The 23886-nt window shown below is 42.4% G+C and overlaps 1 protein-coding gene across 1 annotated transcript; it reads right to left on the bottom strand.

Moving 5' to 3' along the window:
- Window positions 1–221: 221 nt before the first annotated feature.
- Window positions 222–23876, bottom strand: wnk2 (WNK lysine deficient protein kinase 2). Its single transcript, XM_069703332.1, has 29 exons — window positions 22352–23876; window positions 18669–18841; window positions 17896–18116; window positions 17230–17387; window positions 16337–16425; window positions 15894–16113; window positions 14826–15096; window positions 14194–14501; window positions 12635–12757; window positions 12086–12118; window positions 11399–11515; window positions 10779–11201; window positions 9884–10594; window positions 9573–9622; window positions 9322–9484; window positions 9106–9222; window positions 8095–8265; window positions 7908–7950; window positions 7640–7801; window positions 6635–7494; window positions 6282–6339; window positions 6106–6170; window positions 5383–5972; window positions 5041–5273; window positions 4713–4943; window positions 4432–4530; window positions 3627–3671; window positions 3182–3513; window positions 222–2829 (listed from the first exon to the last, which is right to left on the bottom strand). The coding sequence occupies exons 1-29, from the start codon at window positions 23018–23020 to the stop codon at window positions 2527–2529; spliced, it is 7038 nt and encodes a 2345-aa protein (XP_069559433.1). The 5' UTR covers window positions 23021–23876; the 3' UTR covers window positions 222–2526.
- Between the last annotated feature and the right edge of the window lie 10 nt (window positions 23877–23886).

The raw sequence follows: 23886 nt of genomic DNA, 5'->3' as shown, positions 1-23886 counted from the left end.
AAACACACCCACAAAACAGAAGTTTCTGAGAAACATAGCTGTGCGACCTTTACTGTTGACATAGGTGGTCCAGCCTGTGCACTTTGCTACGACTTTGTTAATGACAATGTGTTCATGCAATGACAGGCAACACTGGTTTGAAAACTTAAAAGAAATACATCGAGACAGTTTTGATTTTATATGCTGCATGCATTGGTAATGAAACAAAGATGTGACTAATATTGTCGAGCAAAAATTAATTTATTATTTATGTCTTCAAGTATGTACAGCATTTTTTTTAAGAGAGTATCAATCTGACAAGGTCAGGAAAGTGCCAGGAAAACAGGTGATACAGCAGGCAAAAGCAATCATACACCTAGCTTCCATTGCAAGCATTAAAACGATTAAAGAAAGAAGTAAAAGCACAAAGAAAAGAACTGCATAGGAGATGTTGTCAAATTGAAAAAAACAACTGTGTCATCACTAAATAAATGTCACCTTAAAGACAAATATTAAGTTTCCAAATAGTCAAACTGTGCAAACATGGAATGGTTTTAAAGGGGCACTCTATTGATTTTACAGATAAGGTTTAGTTTACGCAACACAAGGATTACTACTATGTCTGTGAAGACTGTAGATTTTTAAAGTTTGAAAACAATAACCCTGATGAAGATACTACTGTGTTGAATTGTGGGAAATTCTCCTTCCAGCATTTCTGGAGCTGAGTTATACTCAGAACTGCAAGTCAGGATACCTCGTCTTCGGCTGTATCATTCTCAGAAATCTTTTTTTTTTTTTTTTTAAATCTGTCTCTTGTGGCTGCCCAAACTGTATAAAGTTTTAGACTAAACATCTGGAATACCATATTGACTTTAATAAGCCAGTTAAAAGTAAAGAGGCTAAAACAGACGAAGCGCAAAGTAATCAAAATAACTGTTTTGTTAACTGCATCAAGCAATTTGTCATTCGTGGCTCTCGCTCCAATTACATACATCTTTACCACTTTGATTTTCAAGAATACATTAAACCCCTGAACCAATCATCAAACTATTCTAAGGGGAATTAAATAGGTTATACGAGAACTATTAAAAGTATTGTTTTTGAGGCTGTAAATAACCAACACAGTGAAAGCATGTTGTTTGTTGGAGATCTTTGAATTATGTCTTAAAACATACAATTTGCCATAGCCATTAGACATTTCTTAATTTAGAAAACTCACGCGTTGTACAAATAATATGTCATACAGTTGTGGCTTCTCAACAGCTCACATTCTTCATGTGCCTCTAACATCATCACACAGTATCATCAGCATTGATCAAACAACTAACCACACAGTAATCTCTTAAAAACCACAAAGGCAACAATATGTAAAGCTACAGATTGCATTAGTAGAGGTATGGGATGAATATGATTGTGACTCATATGTTGAGTCCTTCAGACCTCCTTGTCGCATGGTGTCAATGCCAGTTTCTCTTGACGATATCCTCCTGTAACTCACCACATCAACCTGTGCACATTCAGAATATCAGTGTATTCATGCAGGCTGCGGTGCAGCTGGTGGAGCGATCCCGCAAGACTTCAGTGAACAAGGAAAAACGTACAGTAAATATATAATCTAATTGAGTTTTGGATATTCTTTTACAATATCTGATATTTAATGAACTGCAACACCACAATATAGTGTTTAGTTGTGTTTTTTTGCTAAATTAAATATTTTTTTAATCCACAATCATTATTCAAATCACATAATTGGCCTGTGAAGGTGAAAGCATATATAGAATACATAGTGTCTGCTTTGAATCTAAATGCTTTTCTTCAGAAAAGTGAAACTGCAATTCAAGGCACTCTCACAGGTGTGTTTTTCACCTGCAGATAAAGTTCAAGTTCATTCAAATCTCTTAAGGATATTTCAAGCGCTTGTGCTGGAAGCATTTCATCGATGAAGAATGAAACCTATCCTGGACAGAGAGAGCAGAGTAAAGCAACCGGTCCTAGTGACCAGGATGTCAAGTCTTCACAGTGATGGCATGATGGTAGCTAAGGTGTTGCATTAAGACACAGCTGCAGCACCGACCTATGGATTATGTAATGGTAACTGTACAAACACAGGAGCTATGTACAGACTAACAAGAATTCATATATACACACGGCAGCTTATAAATAGGGGTGATATGAGCAACACAAACATCAACTATTTATATGAACACAGCATGAATGAACAGTACATTATGTACATTCAGTAAGTGGTAATGTACAGACATAAACAATGACAAAAATCAGCACTTTCAAGTCTGATTAGGCTAATTATACATCTTAAAAGTACTACTACCATTAAACTGCACTCGAGGATTATGTACCATAATATGGACATGAGGTATGTTGATGCAAATTAAAGCAATAACATAAAACTCAGAAACGGAGAAGAGTATGTACATATGGTTACATACATGCTGGTTAAATATATACAGTATATGCACATAAGATTGACTAGAACTATAATGAGAGATCTTTTTGGTAACAGAGTTGGAAGACACGATGCTACTTGGATTAGAGAGTCCTCGCCTTGGGGTCGGTCCGCTGATATGATGATGTTGGGATGGTGCTGTGGGAATCCTGGGCTGAGGGCACAGCAGGAAAGGCAAAGACTCCTGACGGAAGGGGGAAGAGCAAACCGGGCCACTGGCCGATAGAAAGAGGTGAAGACAAGGCCCTAAATGGAGCAGGAGAGTGGTGCTGATAACTGGGATGGGGCCCTGCGGAGGGGCCAGTCATCAATGTTGACCCTGGGCTGTCGGGCCATGACAGAGGCAGACTGCAGGCCTCTGGACCTAGGGCTGTCCATGATGATACCTGAGAGGGTTACACAATGTAGTGTAAATAGTGTCAGTGACATGCCAACACAATGTTAGCTAGAATCATGTGTAAATAGCTACGATCAATCAGTAAGGGTGCAATAAAAGGTGTCTTGCTTAATCTCAATAATAATCTAACAGAATGTGCTAATATGTATTAGGGAATCAAATATAATCAAATGACATTGCAACACCTGATATAAATATAGAAAAAAAAATTATTCTGCTAACTGGTGTCATGATCTCTAATAATTTAAGACATTTTGAGTAATCATGTGTTTAGTTTTCAAAAATTTGCGACTCACTCTCTAAACTCTTTAACTTGGGCACACAACTGCCATGAAACTCACGTCTGAAGCGTTAGTAAGCTGTTCACATGTTCGAGGCACAACCTGATCCCAAAGCTGCTGTCCACTGATACTGAGAGAGTTAGTGCGAGGCCGCTGGGTGATGATAAGAACCTCCTGGGCCCAGTCGTCCATCAGTCGTTGCAAGTCTTCGGGCAGGTTAGTTTCATTGGCACTCATGGATGAGCCACTGTATGTGCCTGTTTTGTTGTTGCTGTTATTGGCCTGGGCTTGGGCCAGGCCCATCACTGGCTGATGGGGAGGAGGTGTGACACCGCTAGGCAGCTGCTGTGGTTGACTGAAAGCCCCTGACGCTGCAGCTCCGGACCCTGAGTATGTAAACGCACACATATATCATAACACCATGTTTAATGAGCTAATTAGACTTGTATTACAAACACGATTTTTACTTAATTCATTTCTAGTGAGAAGCAGTGATTTTACGTACTGTGGCCACGCTCTTTGCCAAGACACAGTCGCTTCAGTGTTGACCCTAGGAGACAAAACAGAGTCAAATCAACTTGGTATTCCCATTAGAAGATAATAATTTTCAGCAACAGGATGCAGCACAAAACAAAGTAATAAACTAAAACCACACTAACAAATGTGTAAAAAAAAAAAAAGCCATCAGCCAAGACAGTCCATATATCAGGACAATCATGCAGTTGCCGAGGTGAGCGAGCTCAAAGTGCAGTGTTACAATGTTAGCGTGGCAGATGTGAGAAACAGCAGAGAAAAGAGCAATAAGATAATAGATAGTAGATTGGGATGCATGTGGCATGCAGAAACCCATTTCTGAGTAATGCAAGGTATAACAAAATTGTGTACGTCAGAAGATGGAAAAAGAGCACAAATATTTGCACGCTTAAAGTGTGATGTAGTGCCCAATACTATTAAAATTAACCTTGATTATCCAAACCTCAAACTTCTGAAACACCACAACTGGTCAAATAAACAGGAAATAAAGAGTAAATATGACTGTATTATATTGCGTAAAATTCTTGGTCTATATTTGAAAATATTTTGACTTTTACAAAATAAACTTTAATCCTTGTGGGTTTGAATAAGCAACATATTTCTGTTAGAGCAAAAATATAATAAGAGGGCAAGAAGCAAGGATGAGGCGAAGCAAAAGAAAATCCAGTGTTGTTGCAGAGTAAGACAGAAAAAAATATATGTGGCCTAAAAGTAGATAAATAGAAAATATGGAAAACAAAAAAGTGAAGTTATGCGGGAAGAGAATAGATACAAACAGATAGACAAAGACACAGGCCCACTGAGAAATCTAGCTCGTGGCTTGCTACTCGATTTATAGGTCACTCTCTCAGATGGTTGAGGGTAATTAGACCAGCCTGTAGAAGGAGCATAATCAAGGGAAGAAGATGACATGGTAAGAGTAGCACACACTAAAATACCCAACAAAACACAAACACAAGTGGGTTTTTTTTTAAAATTATTATCTAACCTTTTATAATCTGGTATTAGTGAAAAGGCAGTTATATTAACATGTTCTGTTGTGTGCTGCAGGTGGTACCTTGTCCAGGTGGAGCTTGTGTGCCGGTGCCGTCTCCATGTAGTCCAGCATAGATATTATCAGAAGACAAAGAGCCTTTGAGGGAACAAGGCTGCTGAGTCTGCACAGGCTCTGATGTTGAGCTCGGGAGGTGGCTCGTGCACGACCGTGCCCTGCTGTGTGTGGGGAAAGATCCTTTGGCGGGAGAGCCATTTAAACTCACTGTGGGCTCACCTGTGCCTGTAGCTGCAGCTGAACACACACAAAAGCATGTGGATTGTATTATTCCTTACCCTTGGTTTAAATATTTAACTTAACTTAATTACTGCATGTTCAGAAAAATACTAACTGGATCTGCTGGAGTCGCTTGTTTTGGTTGTGACATTTCTAAATTGTTGAACCAGAGGGCTGAGAAGTTTGCCTGGCTTCAGTCTGTGCTTGCTGGACCTCTTTCTACGGCTGGCATGTGGGGCAGCATTTGAGAGACCCAGGGCAGAAGGAGGAACTTTGCCAAGTCTGCGATACAGCACCTCCACTTCCCCCCGCTGATGGGCCTGCAGCTCTGAGATCTCCCTCAGATGCCTGAGGGGATGGAGACAGAAATATACTGGTCACTTACAAGGTAAATGAAAAAATAGTTTTAAAAACCGACACTACACGAGACAGAAAGTAAATCACAAGCTATGCTTACTTCTCCCTGAGTCTCTGTAGTTCTTTCTTTATGTCTGAGTCCTCCATCTCTGAGTCATTATCGCTGCTGGCGTAAGCTGAGCCGTGCACGCCTCCATGCCTACTTGGTGAGTCAGAGCTCTGCACACTGCTGCTGCGACCGGAACGACGGAGAAAGGCCACGGCCCTCTTCATGAGGTCACTCCCTCTGCGCTCGGAGCGAGGGTGTTGAGACGGGGTGGCAGGAGCCAGTTTTGCAGGGCTGCTCTCTGCACCAGAGTCTGAAGAGAGGAAGCGAGCATGGACTGTGACATCCACGGGGACAGAGGTCGAGGTCAGTGCACGAGGCAGGGATCCCCGCTTGGCCATGGAAGGAGGTGTGTCCAGGTAGAAATCAGGTGGGGCAGAGTAGCGGCTGCAATGTGTCCTCTGTGTAATGTCATCTTCAGTGCTCACCACAGAGAAACGGCCAATTGTGGTGGAAGTAGCCATGACCTCAGCCTGAACGTAGTCCCCGCTGTATCCTACAGGGTGTGCTGGTGAGGCAACGCTGCTCCAGCTCCTTTGCTTCACATCTCGTCTGTTAGCCACTTCAGGAGGAACAGAGATAATCTGCCAAAAGCAAAGAACACACTAACTTTTCAATTGGCATCATGATGTTTCTGTATAAGAAAATGTGGTTGAGATTAATTTGAAGGAGAGTTCTATGTTCCCTTTAAACATGAGAAAAATCTCCCTTTCACACCTTAAATCGACCTCTTGTCCCAGAGCAGGAAGCAGAGTGAGGAACATGTCTCCTCGAGAGGGAAGCTGCAAGGAAATGTCCACAACCCTGAATACTGTGGTAGAGATGAACTAATGTATACATTTTGTTTAAATTTAATGATGCCAGTTGTGGTGGACCACTTATGCTGTACATACCACACACAGCAGAGTCACTCAGTGTGCTCAAACTGTCCATTCTCTCTGGTATTTGAGGCTAATAGAGGAAACAGGATAAAAGATTAACAAAATTGTAACATGGGAAACTACAATACAAACCATCAATCATTGTCATATAATACAGTTGGACAAAGAGAAACTAAATGTTTGTCATGAAATTTTACCATTTTTTAGCAGTGCAGTTTTTCTTACAATCCCTTAAACCCTAACATGTTTTTCCATGCATCCAAATGATATGCAGTAGAGTAAATTATATTTGGAGTTTATCTGGTAATATATCAAACTAAATATTTAAGCCAGAAATAATTGGCAGGTAGTGTTATTCTACTTGCCAGCTGTTCTCCTGCCCTGTAGCGTCCCTCCCCTATCGGCCCTGGCGTGCTGTTTCCTGACCCTCCTGTGGCGCTGTCGGGACCAGGAGGAGACTGGATATACTCTGTGCCGGACCCTGGTGTCTCTGCAGCACTGCCTGATGGATACATTGGAGCATATTCCTGGTAGAGCAGATTCCTTAGTTTTTCATCCAGAGTTTTTATGGTGCTGTCCACAAAGCCCCCACGGCCCAGCCGTCCTTCACCATCAGACTCACTGGGCCCTGCACCGTGCTGGGATGGCGCTGGGCTCTGGGGTAGTGAGGTCACTTTGGTTCCTCCGACAGTTGAAAAAGGCTGGTGGAGCACCACCGGCTGCTGTGGCCGCTCGCTCCGTGCTGCAGGGCCATAGGAGACAGAAGGGGGCTCTTTGCCCAGACCTGGCTCCTGGAGGGGAAGGGGAGTGAGCGGAGACCCGCCCTGTGAAGTGCTCACATCCAGAGACAGGGGCATGACCAGAGGGCAGCAGGGCACCTCGTCAGCTATAGAAACAGCACATGTCATATTGGACATCTGCTGAGCTGCATGGATTGGGGAGATGGAGCCCAGAGGGGATTCTTGTGAATCTTCCACTGGAAAAGATGTATGTGGGGATGTTTGAGCTCTGGCTGGCTGAGCTTGATGCACACTCGATTGTGCTGAACTGCCTGCTGGCTCCACTGATGACACTGAATGGAGAACTGGCGGTGCAGACACGGGAGGTGACAGAGTGGCCAGGAGCAGTGGGTCTGTGTTGGACATTATTGGAGGACTACAGAATCCATACACATCATAGGAGAAGCCTCCACTTCCACCAGACATTGTGGAGGATGACCCTTCTTCTGAAAAAAAATAAAAGATGACCAAAAATTATACAACAGTATGAGATTCCAAAAATGGCAATCAATTCAATCAGCTGCCACAGGGCAGTGCTATTGTTCCAAGAAGCTGTCAAATATTATGCTGAAATTGCTGAAACAAAGTCACCTCTGGATACAGAGGGCCTTGCAGTGCCACTGTCAGCAGGCTGGGTATTGGCTGAGCTCCCAGGTGACTGCGTCGTCGTTCCATCAGACGGGGTCTCCTGACTGGATGTGGGCGTCTCCTCAACAGGGCAAATGATGAACCATCTCTTCCCTGTATGAAGAACTACAATCCAAAAGTTCCGAAAACCACTACAAATGTTTATACCAGTCAATATGACATGACATGAGCATGCATATGGATACATTTTTGAAAGAGAATGTTGTTTTACCATTTTGCTGATAGACAAGCTGAGGTGCTCCTGGCTGCTGACTCTATAGAGAGATGTACAGATGTGAGCTAAGTCAATATGACACTTGCCTGGCCACTTTGTATTCATTAAGCTATTACAATGTTCATGAATAGATCCATAATCTATCCATGGGCAGTGTTTGTGTAGATATGTAACCCCTTCTTACCTCTCCTACAAGCCCTTCAGAAATCTGGCCTTGCAGAGGACTACAACTCAAAGTTGTGTCCCTTTCACCCTCCATGTCTTCATTTAGCATGTCTTCAGCTTTATCCACAATGTCCTTAAGCTGGTCAATGAAAATCTCCTTCTCCAACAGTAGGATAAATCCATTCTCTACCTGTAGACATACAGTTTTAAAGGTCATATATTGTATAAATTCAGATTTCCTTGTCTTTTTTTTATTATCAAGCAGATCTAGGTGAAATATGAAAATTGTAAAATGCTCAGTCCACCAAAAAATGCTCACATCCTGTGTTCAGCAACTGTGCTGTCTGGACTTCCGTAAGTTTGGGATGTCACAAATTCACGCTTATGTCATATATCCACCCTCAGAAGGGCCCACTGTCCAACCCAAGAGGCAACCCACTATGATTCACCCATTGTCGTTTCAAAGACAGGAATCTGATATTTTAGTGGTCGCCATCTTGTTTGTTTGGAGACAGAAGTGAACATATTTGGAGCTGTGAAGAAGCGAGGGCTAGATCTGACTGAGATCTTAAGGATGCTACACCTGCCTAAATATCAAATCAGGTGCAGCCCTGGACTCTAATGTCTATTCTTACAGTCTATGGGCCAACCGTTAATGTGAAAGTAAACCCTGAGTAGTCATCCCAAATTTTAAAAAACATTAACTCATCAGTTTACATTCTGCATGTAACTTATAAGCTATTAGAGTGAAGAAAACATGTGGTTGGCTTGGGCTTGTATCACACAGCCAATCAGGAGGGCCTCACAGATATCAATGGAAGTCTCAGAGACACAGACACAGTAAATCCAGTTCTGGGTAGAGCTTCAAAGGGAAGTTCACGAGATGAGAGTGAAAACTATACTTAAACGTTTTTTTGTACTTAAAACTACAAATCAAAACTGTAAATAAAACACCAGAAAAATGCAATATATTAGACAATGTAACCAGTAAGTAAGACAAAAATTCTAAATTGTAAAAGGCGGTACTTACCATGTAAGTGGCAATTTCCTCCGGTGCATCTCCATCCAGATCGAATTTGAAAGTCACCATTTTGTGGTTGTGAGTCTCCAGCTGGCATTCAACCATTTTATCACCAGTGTTGCAAACCTATGGGGGCAAAGATTACACTTTACAATCAAAAGCATAAAGATTTTTTTTTTTTTTTTAAATGTAACTTTGTTTGCCACAAATTGTACCACGACTCACGTTAAGCATGCTCAGTTTGGGTTTGCTTGTCTTTTCTTGCCTAGAACGTGTGCGGGCAGACTTGCGGTGGTGTTTCCTGGGTTTTCCATCCCCCTTGCCCCCACTAGCCAAGCTGTCATAGCCATCACTTGTTTCCTTACCAGATGCTACATCAGAGTTGAGACTATAAAAGGATAAGTGGTATAAACTTAATTACCTCTGACAACAGAATCTGTAAAGAGAGGTTAGTGAAAAAAAAACTGCACACACACCTGTCATATGCGTAACTGGGTAAAGATAATGGTTTGTCCCGAAGCACATCCTACAGACAGTAAAATGGGCAAGTGCAAAACAGTTAGATGACCTCAAGATTTTAATTGATACAGAATGGATCATTGTATGACCACATAACACTTGTATTAATGACTGACAAGCAAAAAACAAACAAAAAAAAAGCTTTCTAAACAACAGTTAGATTACCTTTATGCAAAGACAATTGTCATTCAGTAAATGTACATTTTTAAGAATTGAAATCAGTGTTGCCCTAAAAAAAAAAATCCCAAAACTTTAGCTTCATCCCTACCTCTACACTGGGCTCTTGTTGAACGGTGCTAGATGCTGATGTCGTCTCTAGGTTTTTCTGAGTTGAAGCCAGTTTGGCACTCTCAGGCACTGAGACTGTTGTTTGGATGCCAGCAGGCTGCAGAACTGGAGCTGGGACTGAAGATGTGACAGGGGCTGGAGTAGGAGCAGGTGCTGCTGATTGAACTGGTGCTGGCAGAGTGACAGGCATTGGGCCTGAAACCAAACGTGGGACCGAGGGTTGGGGTTTAACAATGTCTGTGTCAGAGCTTACGGAGGAGACTTTTATTTGTTCTAAAGTGGGACCCAGTGCCGATCGTGGTATTTGAACTGTGGCTGAAGCTGGAGCTTGCATTGCTGTTGGAACTTGTATTGGGATTGAAGTTGGGGCTTTAAGACGGGTTGTGGCTGGAGTTTGAGACATCGCTGCATCATGAGCTGATACCGGGACTGAGGGTTGATTTTGTGATCGCACCAGAGCTGGAGTTTCTGCTGGGGCTTGAGTTTCAACTTGGACTGTAGCTGAGACTGCGATTGAGGTCTGGTCTGGGAGAAGAGCTGAAACTGTAGGAGCTACAGTTGAGTCCAGGCCAGCTGTAGTAGATTCTGTATCTGCTCCACTTCCCCAGAGAAGAGGCTGAACAGCAGGCAAGACAGGGTGGGCCGCAGCCAAAAGCTGAACATCTCCCAAAGTCCCATGTGACGCAATCGCCTGTACCAGAAACACAAACACATTTAAGTAATTGTTTATCAGTTAATACAAGTATTGTTTACCTCTAAATCCCCAAACACATGCCCTGGATGAAGTACACCGACAATTAAGACACATTGCCACCTTAGTAGTAGAGACTTCCCATGACCCAAACCTCACAGTGAGAACTGAGTCAAATATTCACCTGGACAGGCTGCTCAGCCAGTTCCTGCTCAGGGTTGGGGGTGGGGTATGGGGTGGGTTGCACCTGAGAGAAAGGTAAAAGATGGGTGGAATGGAAGCTACCAAAGTTTGGCTGAGATGTGGGAGGGCCTCCCTGCTGCTGTGTTACCACAGGGGACATGGCCATGGCAAGAAGTGGAATAGAAAGTTCCACACCAGGCACATGCTGAGGTGTGGACAAAGGTGTCTGAGGGGTGCCAAGAATAGGTACAGAGGGCAAGGCAGCATGAGGGGTCAGAGGAAGGGAGGGATGATGGGGTGAAGGTGAGTAGTAGGAGCTAGACATAAGAGGGTCAATACTGCTGTAGGCAGATGGTAGAGGAACTGGGGAGAAGGAAGGGGGCTTGGGGCCCCCTGTTTGAACAACAGGATATGGTGACGGAAACTGGGAAAGAAAAAAAAAAAAAAAAAAAAAAAGGGAAAAATGATATGAAATGAACAAAGACAACCATTCGATATGACATTCACACAGGCCCTTTATGTATTACTCAACCCTGTAACCTATATTTACATTTTGTAGGATGCCTGTATCAAATTTTGTCCATAGTTTGCTCATGTATTACTAGTGCAACCACAACACACCTGTGTGCTCATCTGCAGGTGCAGGAGTGGGGGAGGAGCACTGGAGACTGACTGTGGAAAACTGGTAGATGTATCAGGAGGACTCAGGTGAGATGCAAGCTGCTCAGCAGATAGCAGCTAAGGAAGGAAATCAAACATTTGATTTTTACTTGGAGTCTATCAATTTTGAAATGACAGTACAAACTAATTCTTAATTAAATTGGTCTGCCTGAAGTCCAGACCTGCCGTCCATTGAAAACATTTGACCAAAAAGGAGACCCCGAACTGTTAAGCAGCTGAAATCCTATATCAGGCAAGAATGGGACAACATTTCCCTTTCAAAACTCCAGAAACTGGTCTCCTCAGTCCCCCAACATTTCCAAAGTATTGTTAAAAGAAGAGGTGATGCAACACAGTGGTAAACACACCCATGTCCCAACCTTTTTGAAACATGTTGCTGGCATCGAATTCAAAATGATCATATATTTTTCATAAAACAATACAATTTCTCAGTTTCAACATTTGATATGTTGTCTTTGGTCTATTTTCAATTAAATATGGGTCTACATGATTTGCAAATCACCACATTCTGTTCCTTTTTTCATTTAGCAGTGACCCAACTTTTTTGGAAACAGGGTTGTAAAAGCTCTACTTGGATACAAGGGAGCTGCAGGGTTATTCTGTGTGGTTTGTAGTGTGCTGCTCTACCTGGGGCAGGAGAGCAGCTGCTTTAAGATGGCACTAAAGGGAGGAGAGACAAATGGGAAAGAAACACAAAACACATGAATAGCCATTGACAGACATACACGTATACATAGATATACAGTGCAGAACACATTTAAAAAGGGGAATCACATGCACTTTTTACCCACCTCACACAACACAACAAATAGTGTTTTTAAATGGCCAGTGCTACTAAATTTACTTGCACTTTAACTTCCTCTATGTTGCATGTTGTAGTTAATAATAGCATACATAACATTTGACGTTGAATGCCTTCAAGACAATTCGTATTTTTGCATGTACAAGTGGTCAAATTAGAGCAGCCTGCAGGCATATGGCAAGCTTATACCCCAAACAAGCTACAGTTGCTATTTGGTTTAGCAATCCAAACATTGTATATTGACAGTATATGACCCAGCCAGGCAGCTGAGTGGGCTGCAGTGGGTGACTTTCAAACTTTTGCTTCCTAATTCTGCTTTTTGCATCTCACTACAGATGATCCCAGGCCCTGTCACAGTTAGATGTAAGCATTACCTGCTCCTGGCTGGGCTGGGCAGTAAGCTGTGTCTGTACAGTGGTGGTTACAGTTGGGACGCTTTGTGCTGTCTGTCTGCTCTGGTGCACAGTAGGGGCTGGCGTCGTTGGTGCAGAAACTGTCTGTCAGAGACACATAGGAGAGACCATTTTTAATGATCGCTGTTTTTAGACACAGTATGGCTGTTTGTTTATGTGCTACTACAAATCAAGGCTTAGTGTGTCAAAGCAGCGGTGGTTTCTTGCAAAGAAAGTACGGAGGGGTGTTTTAAAGCAGAAGGCATGGTTCATTATGGAAAGTTCAAATGAAGTTCATTTTCATTGCAATTTACTGTATGACAGAAGCACCTTGAGCTAGAATCTGAATCCTTATAATGGGTTAAGCAGCGGCAGGTTTTTAACATATGGTCTGGGGATTGAGGCAGCTGGCAGAATCATGAAAGATGAAGCAGGCTGCTGCTATGGCAGTATTTAGCCTACGTGGAGTCTCCTTCTCTAACCTACCAGTGGTTCTGGTCTGCCTTCGCTGTAATAAGGTGATAACAGCAGGTTCCTGTTCAGATGTGAAGTATAGCAGAGAGGGACATCCAGACTCTGACTCTTGTTTGAACTCTCAATTACTGAGGAACTCAGACCTACAACTTCCCGGTAGCTGTGCACTGGATGATTAAAGCCTCCTCTCTCAGAGAGGGTGGGGGAACTGGTCCTGCGATTGACAATGTGATGGAGACAGTAGTTGAGCAGCGTGAGATCTCCACCTTCATACAAACTCCGTGGGAGCACAACTTGTGATGGTGGGGAAAGGTGTGAAGGCGAAGTCTCCAGGGTCGCTTGACTGTTTGATGATGTAGAAGAGGGGGAGGCCACGAGAGCAGATGAAGTGACTGGAGGATATCTTGACAGATGAGGATATGTAGCTGGGCCTGATTTTGACACTGGAGTAAACTGGGCTGATGTGGAGAGAGTGGGTTTGTGAGTGTGTTCCAGTGATCCACCTCCTTTTGTCCTGTCCTTGAGGAGGAGAGACATGCAAGCCTTGCAGTGTTGTTGAGGTTGTGGGCTGTGTGGGACACTCAGGCGGAGCCCTGAAGGAGGTTGTAAATTCAGGGGAAGGTGAGGTGAATCAAAATGACTTGCTGAGTCATGATGAGACTGTTGATGGGAGGGCACGAAAGGAGATAATAATGACGGATTTTGGGCAGAGTGAGAGGATATGTAGTCTCTAGCATGCACTGGACTCTCTGTGCTATTTGTCGATGCCAGATCCTGTAACAGACACAGGCAGGGACCTGGAGTCACTGTTTTAGAAAGAGAGTGTGGCCTGCACTGTAATTTCTCAACCAGGGAAGCGCTGCTGCGCCTAAGACACGTGCTCTCAGGGATGAGCAGGTTCTCATGCGATACAAAGGGATCACTGTTGTGGCGCTGATGAGATGTCATTCCAAAAAAGAATATAAAAATTGTGTTATTTCAGAAAACAACTCATAAACAACAAAATAAAAGATTAAAGAAACCAAGAAATATACACAGCAATAGAAATCAGAAGTGTTTATACTCACTGTTTGACACTGATAAGGCCCCTGGTGCAGTTGTGCTGCAGGTTGTTGAAAGGCCCCAGGATGCAGCTGACCTGGGGTTTGCTGGTAGGCTCCCTTGCATATTTGCATGTATCCTTGTGTGTAGTTTAAATGTGAGGCCTGTGTTGCGGGTTGCTGATAGGGTCCTTGATGCAGCTGAGGGTCCCCCTGTGCAGGAGGGCTGTAGACTATCTGAGCTGTGGAAATAGGCTCTGGAAACGACTGGTAGAGGCCATTCTGCTGATTGTTTAGATCATCTAATTGCATGGTAGAGCTCACGCCACTATCAGCTGTAATAACAGAGTAAATTCAAGATTATAATTCATTATGATGCCCTCTGCAGGAAGGACAGGGGGAGAAGGGAACAGTGGGGTAGCATGTCACAAATATTCAAGGGTCAGGATGTCTGATTGCTTTCATTTGGTGTTTCTGAGATACTGCAGTCACCTTTAGTCTATTTCACTCTAAGGTTCAGAAATACCAGTTTAACAATTTCAAGTCTGTGTCATTTCCTTGAGCCTGAGTGACAGTGTTAGATTTTTTTTTTTTTTACCAGGCCTGAGGTTGTATGATTTACGATACATTCACATGTTCTACTAATTATAGTTTCTTACATGTGGCAGACGTTGTGGCGAGCACGGTGCAGATCAGAGTCTGCTGCTCCACCTCTTGGTCCTCATAATCTGTGGCGGCTAACGTGGCTTCTTGCGGTACACCGACACTGGGCACCTGCAGTAGGTTCTGCTGCGTCTTCTTCACTGCTACTTCACCATTTCCATTTGATGAGACGGTCCGCTCCCTCTTCCATTTGATTAGAGCCACACGGTCTCTGATGGACTTCCCAACTATCTTCACATCACAGTCCAGGAAAAAGCCTGATTCCACCTACAGGATATAGTTAAGATACTCACTGCAGCTAAGAAAGAAAAGGCGTGTTGTAACTTAACACCTTATGTAATTAATCAATACATCTCCATTCTCTTCTCCTGATCCACAAACTGCCTTGTCCTGCCATTCTGTATGTTTGCATGGAAGATCAACTGATCAGTTGCTCCAGTTGCAATCATTATAGTACGTACCTCAAGCCTATGATTACAGGCACTACAGTGCAGACCACTGACCAACTCCCATTCAAATCAGACCTAATTATAAGGGCCCTGGGTTATGTTGGCTGCATTATTACTTGAGGCTAGACTACACACAGGAACCTATGTAATGGAATGACACTATCGATAATAATCTATAACAATTTGTCCCGAAATATCAAAACCACCACATCACATTTCCTCTGTTACCTCATTCTTATGCTTATAGCACAGCTACTTATGACAGGCAAAAAGAGAAATTATCCTCATAATAACCAACCATGAGAATTAAACTGATAATATAGCACAAAGCAGAAGTATTGTTGCTATGGTTACCTGCAGTTTACAGACTAAATTTGAATAATTCCTTGAGTGTTTTTATTCCAGCCAATAAGAAAATAAAGAAAAGGGGATCAACTGTGCTTGCTACACCTTTCCCCAGCTTTCAGACCTCAGAATACTACCCACTCAGTAAAACATCATAATAATAAAGTTAACACCTAGTGGCGTAAAGAAATCAACAAATACTACAGCTGTTGTCTCCTTCATAATCACAAAATACAATCATTTTCTTAGAAACTCAAAATATTTGTTTACCATTTCTTGGGCGACAACTTCTGGGACCTCGTTCACCAGGTCAAAGGTAAATTCAATGGCACCCGTGTCTTTGTATTTCCCTTTCAGCTTTTTAGGATCCTCAACCCACAGCTTTAGGGCAATAGAGGATTTTTTCCCATCATCTTCTTCATTGAGCTCCACCCTCACGCCCGTGTCCTCTGCAAAGAAGGCATGATTCAGGAGGTCCTTGATGGAGTACCTGCAGGAAATACACAAACACCAGCTACTGGCCTGCACTACAGGGGACTGTGACAGTAAAATCTAATGGTGCACAACACAGAGGAACATCAACTGTGTCGCAGCCATATACTGGCATTAACGTCACACTGCAGGAACACAAACAAAACATAGCGCTAAGATAAGGGTCGGCCGCTATTTACATAAATAAAGGTGTTGCAAGTCAGAGGTCCTGCTCTACTTACCTTTCTTCCCATCTGTGGCAGATACACTCCCCGATTATTTCCTTAATTTCTGGGTCACTGACTTTGCCGTAGCTGGCTGGTTTCACACCCTGAAAAACAAACCAACATGGACATGTCTTAACTCACTAAGTGACACATTCAGAACAGCAGTACCTGAAGTATGGCTGCATAACAGAGGGAACAGGTTCTGTCTGCAGTATCAAACCACATTAAATACAGACTTTCCAAAACACATTTTCTCCCAGACATCACAGCTGTGGGGTTTAAGAAGCTGCTACTTGTACAAAGGGAGGTTTGGAGTGCTGGACAAGCCATGAGACTAATTACTATAACTATAAACATAAAGCTGAATTTATAAGCAATAAAATGCACTATTGTTTCATTTAATGCTGCTAATTGCTCTGGTATGAGTAGCACTGGTGAAAAAAATCAGCTAATCTTATCAAACATGAGATCAATATTGCGGTGTCGTACTCATTTCTGAGTTAGTTCGCTAAAATTAAAATTCTTCTACACTTGTGCTGCAGAGACATTTTAGCTATAAATTATTAAAATATTTTAACAGTGTATTTTATCATTTAGCATTATTCCATTTGTAGTCAAATGTGACTATTGTTTGTCATTGAGATTTTAGGACTTAGGCTAAACATGATGCTCAGATGTAATGAGTTTTAAAATCTTAAAAATTGAAAGCTTAATGCGTCATCTTAAAAGGAATTGGTGGTGAGTGCTATGTTGCAACCACTTGTCTCCAAGTACCATGTGCAATGGACCTTTTATTTTAAATGATCAGAAATAAGCACTGTGTGTTAAATGAGCTTGGCTTGTTTCTAACACTGATTTTAAAGTAATTATGACAATAGCAGGGTTGAACAGTTTAAACATGAACTCACACTGGTGACTTTGCGGTAGATCTGAGCAGCGTTTTGACACTCCGAGTAGGGGTACTCTGAGGTGGCCATCTCTAACATACACATCCCAAAGGCATAGACGTCCACAGCCTCATCATAGTGCTCCTCATACATCTCTGGGGCCATGAACTCTGGTGTGCCTGAAACATAAATGCAAGAGAGTGACAAATTACTCACACATGGTTATCAGGGTTTCATTCAATTTTATTGGGATTGATAGCAAAGATGTTGCATGCCAACTAAATCATGATTACAAGAATTTTGTAATCACTTGCACGACAATAATATGAGGTTACTGTTTTATGACCCTTTAGCATTAAATTATAGGAGAACAATTTAACCAAAACATATACGAGGAAAAGCAGACACAACGCAGATTTTTAACAGGATTAGATACTGTGTAAAATGTGTTACTATTACTAAGATACAAGTATTATCCCTGAAACTAAACAGTCACCAAAACTGTGCACCTAAAAATAAAGATTTAAAGTAGATATAATTCGTATTTGTACATTAACAATGGATCATGTGACAACCTCTATGTGAAAGGTCTCATTCACCAAGGTTGCGCTTTATTCACAGATATTACATCAGATGTTACAGTTCAACAAAACAGCGTTGTGTCAGATAGTTTATGTTAAGACCAACCAATAACGCTTTTAGCAAAAGAGGCCCTCTTCAGTGTTGCCAGGCCCAGATCTCCGATTTTGACCGAGCCTGTAGGACCAGTAATGAAGATGTTGTCACACTTGAGGTCTCTGTGGATGATCGGCGGAGTCCTCGTGTGGAGGAAGTGGAGGCCTTTGAGAATCTGTCTGCACCAGCTCCTAAGAACTTTAGGCTTCATGACCTTAAAGCGCTTCAGATACCTGTGGGAAGAAAAGAATACCATGAAAGAGATGTTCCAGCTGACACAAGCTAAAAACATTTCAAAACACACTGAATATCAGTTAGCAAATTTAAATAATAAGGTCTGTCCCCAAGTAACCCATGTGTTGATAAAATGTTTTTAATTAGCTTTTTGTTTGTTGCTAATTGTTTTGGCTTTCATTGAACATCAGCGGTCTGAACACGTAGTAATTATGAATCTATAATGACTATTCTATTCTCAAACTAATCTCCCAATTCTGACAGCCATACATTTTTGTCCCATACTGTTGCCTAAATTCATTTATTTTGGTAATTAAGTTTTGAGCAAGAACATCAACTATTTTTAAACATGAAAAATATCTTGAGATTCAGTCTCCACAGTCATCATCTTATTTAATCATATTTATTGAAATGACATCATTCAACGGGTAAGTAATTTAGAATATAAGGTTGAAAAGATCACAAGATGGGTAGCATGCCAACATGTAACAAACATACTATAACTATTTATAGGAAATGTTTTTCCTTTGTATTTTCATATTGACGCTCACGTTTTCAGTGTCCCTGAGGTCATTAGCTCTGTCACCAGAACAATACACTTCTTCCCTTTTACCGGTGATTCCCAGAAGTCATAGAATCGCACAATGTTGGGATGCTGGAGACCCTTTAACATCTCTGCCTCCTCTTTGAACCTCTGTCTCTCAGCTTTGGACAGTTTCCGTTCCTGGGAAAAATAGAGAGTGACAATTAATTTTTCAAGTTTTTTCATTCATTTTTTCCAGATTTCTGGAACGATATCATCAGAGAAACTGCAGTAGTGGTCAATACATACAAAATTTAACAAGTTTGAGGAGTGGTAGAGCAGAAAGGAGGGGCTCAATTGTCATGTTTTAGTTGTAATGAAAAATATAGCATCCCTTTTCAAACTCCTTTAAGTAGTAGCTTCAGGAAGGGGCTCTGTTCAGATTGCCTGTGGCTCATGCTTAGAGTGAACACAGCCTTGGCATTTTGAGTGGGTAAACATGGGGGTTTGAACCATTTACTCGTATTATTACAACTGTGTATAAGGGTTTATGACTAAATCACCTGAGAACGATGAGTAGAATTATTTTCAGAAGACAGACGAGTAAAAGCCTTTTTTAAATCTGAGTTATAATATAAAGACAAGTACGTCTGTGATGACAGATAAACATGAGCTTTAATCACATTTTTAATCTGTAGATGTCAAATGTGCTGCTGGCAAATGCTGGAACAGAAAAAGGTCATCATGAGTTTGTAACAGCAGGCTAGAAAAAAAAATGTCAACCACAAAACCCAAAAGTATCAAGAAAAACTTATTTTAATGCAGTCCTGTGTCCAATTTTTGCAGTCTAAATCTTACATCTTTGGGTATATATGCCTGAGTAAATCTGTGTATACTGGATCAATATTTTGGCTCCTGCCTTCCCTGAACTGTTGTATAAATAGTAAAACAGCTGACGGCAAACATCCTCCAAATTCTTGTTTTTCTCCAGTCAGGACAGCAGATACAACCCAGTGGCTACGGCCTCGACAAATACTGCATGACCTCCAGATCTTCTTTCCGTTTGTCTTTATAGACACATCTCAATGGTAATAGTTAGGGCGCATTTAGTGTTTTAAATGTCTGGAATGCACAGTAACCCCCTGTATATCTCATGGCATTGATTATTGACGACTGCTGGGACGTGACCTGTAGAGTCGAATGCGTCTTACAATATGTGCAGCATTGTGAAGCCGATTCTTCTAATATATTTTGTTTGCCTCATCTTTATGTCCTCATTGTCCAAATTTCCAGTTTACAAACAGGTTATTAAAGAGGCTTTGAAGGGAGAGGATCTAAGCAGGGTGTGGCAACACAGGATCTGCTTTATGGGAATACATTATTAACACTGGTATTTGCATGTTGTGTATCTATATTGAGGACACAACACTGCAACTGACAGAAATAACTCGTGTTTTACTGTATCAAATGCTGCACGTGTTTGCCGCTATCCTTAGATGAACCCACCCTTCCCCTCTCTCCCTTTTGTCTTGGTGCAGAGGGCTGCATCAGCAAGAATCTCTCTCCAGACACATCTGAGTGGTAACATCACAGGGGTATAAATCTGTGTTCAGTATTCATTAGTAAGCCATCAGACAAGACTAATAATAATGCATAACTTTGAGACACAGACCTCAAAGTGTTTCACTAAATCATATTGCACGATTCGCTAATTTCAGGTAAACAACTTGCTCAGCAGATGTCTGATCATCTCTCAGCAGATAACAGTCTGGTTTGCTCATCACCAGGCACCATCTCCTCTTCAAATCTGATTCATAAATCTTTCTATGAGCCTCTGTGTTTTCTGCTGTCTCACTCTTAGTCTTGCCCCCAAACGCACACTCAGTGTAGAGACAGTCAAGGTACAGCATTAGAGCTACACCAGCTTTTTGTGAGCGAGCCGCGCAGGCACAGGGGCTCTGGAGGGCACGGCCTCATCTCCAGGGACAGAATGGTTGAATCATCACTAGATCTCCCCTAACAACCTGCTCAGACACCATACAGATGCAAACATACAATACATATACACCTGCTGCAGACATAACCATCCTTAATACATGCTGTTTCTGAAATACATTTTCAAAAAAAATGTGGCCCTGCTCTTTAAATTTCTCCTGGCAATGTAGAAGTGCTTAAAAATACACCATGTGCTTGGTTTCTCTCTTGATAGATAAAGATATCCTGGAAAAAAAATATGATGCATATTTTAAACTCATTAAATCACTAATATAGATAAGACCTTTGAATGTTTCATTCCAATATGATCAAAACTGTGTACTCTTCAATACAAGATTGATTGAATAAAATAATGCCGCGTGGCTCACAAAAATTATTATCATGATTACCATTTAATGTGGATGAAGTGTTCCAAAGAGTATGTTGAGATACTGGCTCAGCCTGAACTGGCCTGGGTTGTGGCCCATGTGAGATATTTATAATCAAGTATGCAGGTGAAATCCAGTGCACTCACTTAAACAATAAAACAACAAGCAGCTATGCAAAGTTTTGATTTTCTTGCAGTAGTAATACTTTACTTTTCATGTGTAATCCCCTGGTAAAAATTCACTCTATCCAGTAATTTGCTCTAGAGAGACTGAAAAAGCTTAGCATGTTTTGAGCCCTGAAAGGACAGCCACTGTCTACAGGTCTGTCTACAGGTCCGTCTACAGGCTAATCTGTATATCACATGGATAGTATCTAAACTGATCATTAGATTACCACATACACAGATTAGTGATACAGCAAGCTGTCACTGCTATGAAGCAATGTGTTAACTCTATATGGTATACTGCTAAAATATGTTTTTTAAATTCTGACATATTAAAGTTTCATGTAGTTTATCTGCTGACAGGTTCAATAACATTTAGGTACAAGAGCAGGACGGCTTGAATTAATTTCACTTGTGAGTCAATAGTGCATACAGAGGACAAGGACAATACGGACGTCATCGACTGTACTTATCAACTTTCTAAACTACTCTCATGACTACCAACTAACTATACCTCTGAACCATCGTCATATTTTTCACTCGTATGAATGACAACATTTAGCCGAAACTAAAATTATACAAGCTCAGCTGGTGCAATGTGAGCACTGACAGTAAAAAAAAAAAACCTGCAGAAGTGACAGAAAGTCTTTACCTCCTTAGTCTGCTACTTTAGCGATAAAAAAAATCCTGTCATCACTAAGAACCTGTGCAACGCAAAAGCCTGGGACTGCTGATTGGTTAATCAATTTCACCCTGAAGCCGAGCTGTTTCTCAAACATTATCTGAGAATGACTCTGACTGAGGATAAACCTGGGAGGGGATATACAAAAGACAACAAATAATACACAGCATCCATAGTGGCCTGTGAGTTTGTTATAGGAACCAGATTGGAGGTAGTATTCTGGTATAGGCTGTGTCAAAGCATTTATTGAAAATTTATGAATCATTATTATTTTCTCAGTTTCAACTTCAAATGAATGAAGTTACAGTTTAAGTAAATGGTCCTGTGTTTTTTAGGGGCCTCGGTTGTCCCCTGGACTAAATGTTGGTCAATTTGCTCCATGCTGAACATTGACTGGGGAATATTTTATCAGATGTCTTTTAAACGAACCACCTACAACATATAGGCTACCAGACTTGTAGCTGATTGGTGCTGGACTTAAATGATCCCTGATTGAACCCACCTGCAGTTCACACCATGCCACTTCCACCCAGGTGTCGGTGTCAAGACCTTTGTAAACGGTCTTAAAGGACCCTCTCCCCAGCTCAATGTCAAATTTGAGGAAGCGCCCGCCAGGTGAGGTGGACACAGCCTTCGTCCCGGGTTCCTCTTCGTTTTCGTCACTCCCTGCTTTACCTGTGACATCGGAGGGCACGACCTCTGCCTTGGGCTCTGTCTCGGGCCTGTATCCCCTCTCCTCGTCTGCCTTCACGCTCTCTGTGGCGCTGTCTTTCAGGCCCACCTGGCTCCCCGTGCTGGAAGTCTCCTGAAGGCGGGTTCCCTGGAGAACCCGGGCCCTACTCCGATCAACGATTGTCCGCAGATCAATGTTGAGCACCGGGCTGCTGTTGACAAACTCCGATGTGTCCACCGACTGCTCCTCGGAGTCTGCCATCCACAAACTCCGCCGGATAAACCTCTGCCGGACCAGCCCCTGGTAGTCTGTGGAGGGGTACGCGCTGGGGTCACTCGCTCCACGCAGGACTGCGTTTTGTATGTTGACATTGTGGTCTGTCCCATTCTCATACACAGGCCTGCAGGCATTTGCATTAATGTCGGAGTCTAGATTAGGTGCTGAGGAAAATGTGGATCCCAGTGGCGGATCTTTGCTTGAACCGTCCGCTGAATCCATCCCCGTTAAAATGTTAAACGCTTACCGGCGACATTGTTCAGGGAGGAAGATGAGCATGCTCCTCTCTGCTGGTGGGAGAGTTTTCTGCCTACCTGCAACACTCCAATGCAGTGACGCAGTTCGCCAGCTCAGGATGTTTGGCCTAATTCCTTGAATTTGTTTGGGACACAGATCATCCCCACGAAACGTCCAGCTCGGAGGATGCGTGCGTTGCTTCTCCGCCACCTCACGCCCAGATCCACCTTGCTGCAATACAGCACGCGGCTATTCGAGTTAAGCCTGATGTCATTGGCAATACAACCTATGAGCTCACGAACTCCGTTTCCTCCACATTGCATAAGATGCCCGCTCCAGCGCATACTATAAAAAAAAAAAAAAAAAAAAGCGATATGTTCGGCGGACAAATCACTGTCTTACAGTGGACATGGGTTTATACCGTGCCACGCTCCAACCACTCACGGCACACATCACGGGACGACCAAGTGCGCAGCAGTCATCCCCTATAAACACTCATCGACCCGTACTCCGGCTGATACAAATACAGAGCAGGTGTTCCGGGTGAAGATCTGAATCAGCTCCGAGAAGTGTGACCTCAGCATAATTTCTCTGAACTATCCGCGTGTACTTTATCTCTCCAGAGTGTTGTCTTGGAACAGAGAGCAGTATGGATACAAGCGTTTATCAGATAATGCTCACTGCGGCACAGTTTTGCCTCCGGTTGGAGCAGGCAGCTCTCGTCCAGTTGATGCGACTGTGTTCTTCTTACATTTAATATCTCAGGTTTAGCAAAAGTAGAATATTTCACGGCACAGCCCACGCCCCTAGCAACAACACGTATCCAATAACTCGGCACGTTTTTAGGAGGC

The sequence above is a fragment of the Brachyistius frenatus genome, unplaced genomic scaffold (genome assembly GCF_029030835.1).
Source record: "Brachyistius frenatus isolate BFR_SWC_R1_liver_20210118 unplaced genomic scaffold, ASM2903083v1 Contig_45, whole genome shotgun sequence".
Taxonomy (NCBI): domain Eukaryota; kingdom Metazoa; phylum Chordata; class Actinopteri; family Embiotocidae; genus Brachyistius; species Brachyistius frenatus.
This window is presented reverse-complemented; position numbering and strand designations above follow the sequence as displayed.

Coding starts and splice junctions, on each gene's coding strand:
- wnk2 (XM_069703332.1), bottom strand. CDS start 23,020: ATGGATTCAGCGGACGGTTCAAGCAAAGATCCGCCACTGGGATCCACA. Junction 8,266..9,105: donor AGGAAATTGCCACTTACATG/GTAAGTACCGCC, acceptor GTATGTCTACAG/GTAGAGAATGGATTTATCCT. Junction 5,973..6,105: donor GGACAAGAGGTCGATTTAAG/GTGTGAAAGGGA, acceptor TGCTTTTGGCAG/ATTATCTCTGTTCCTCCTGA.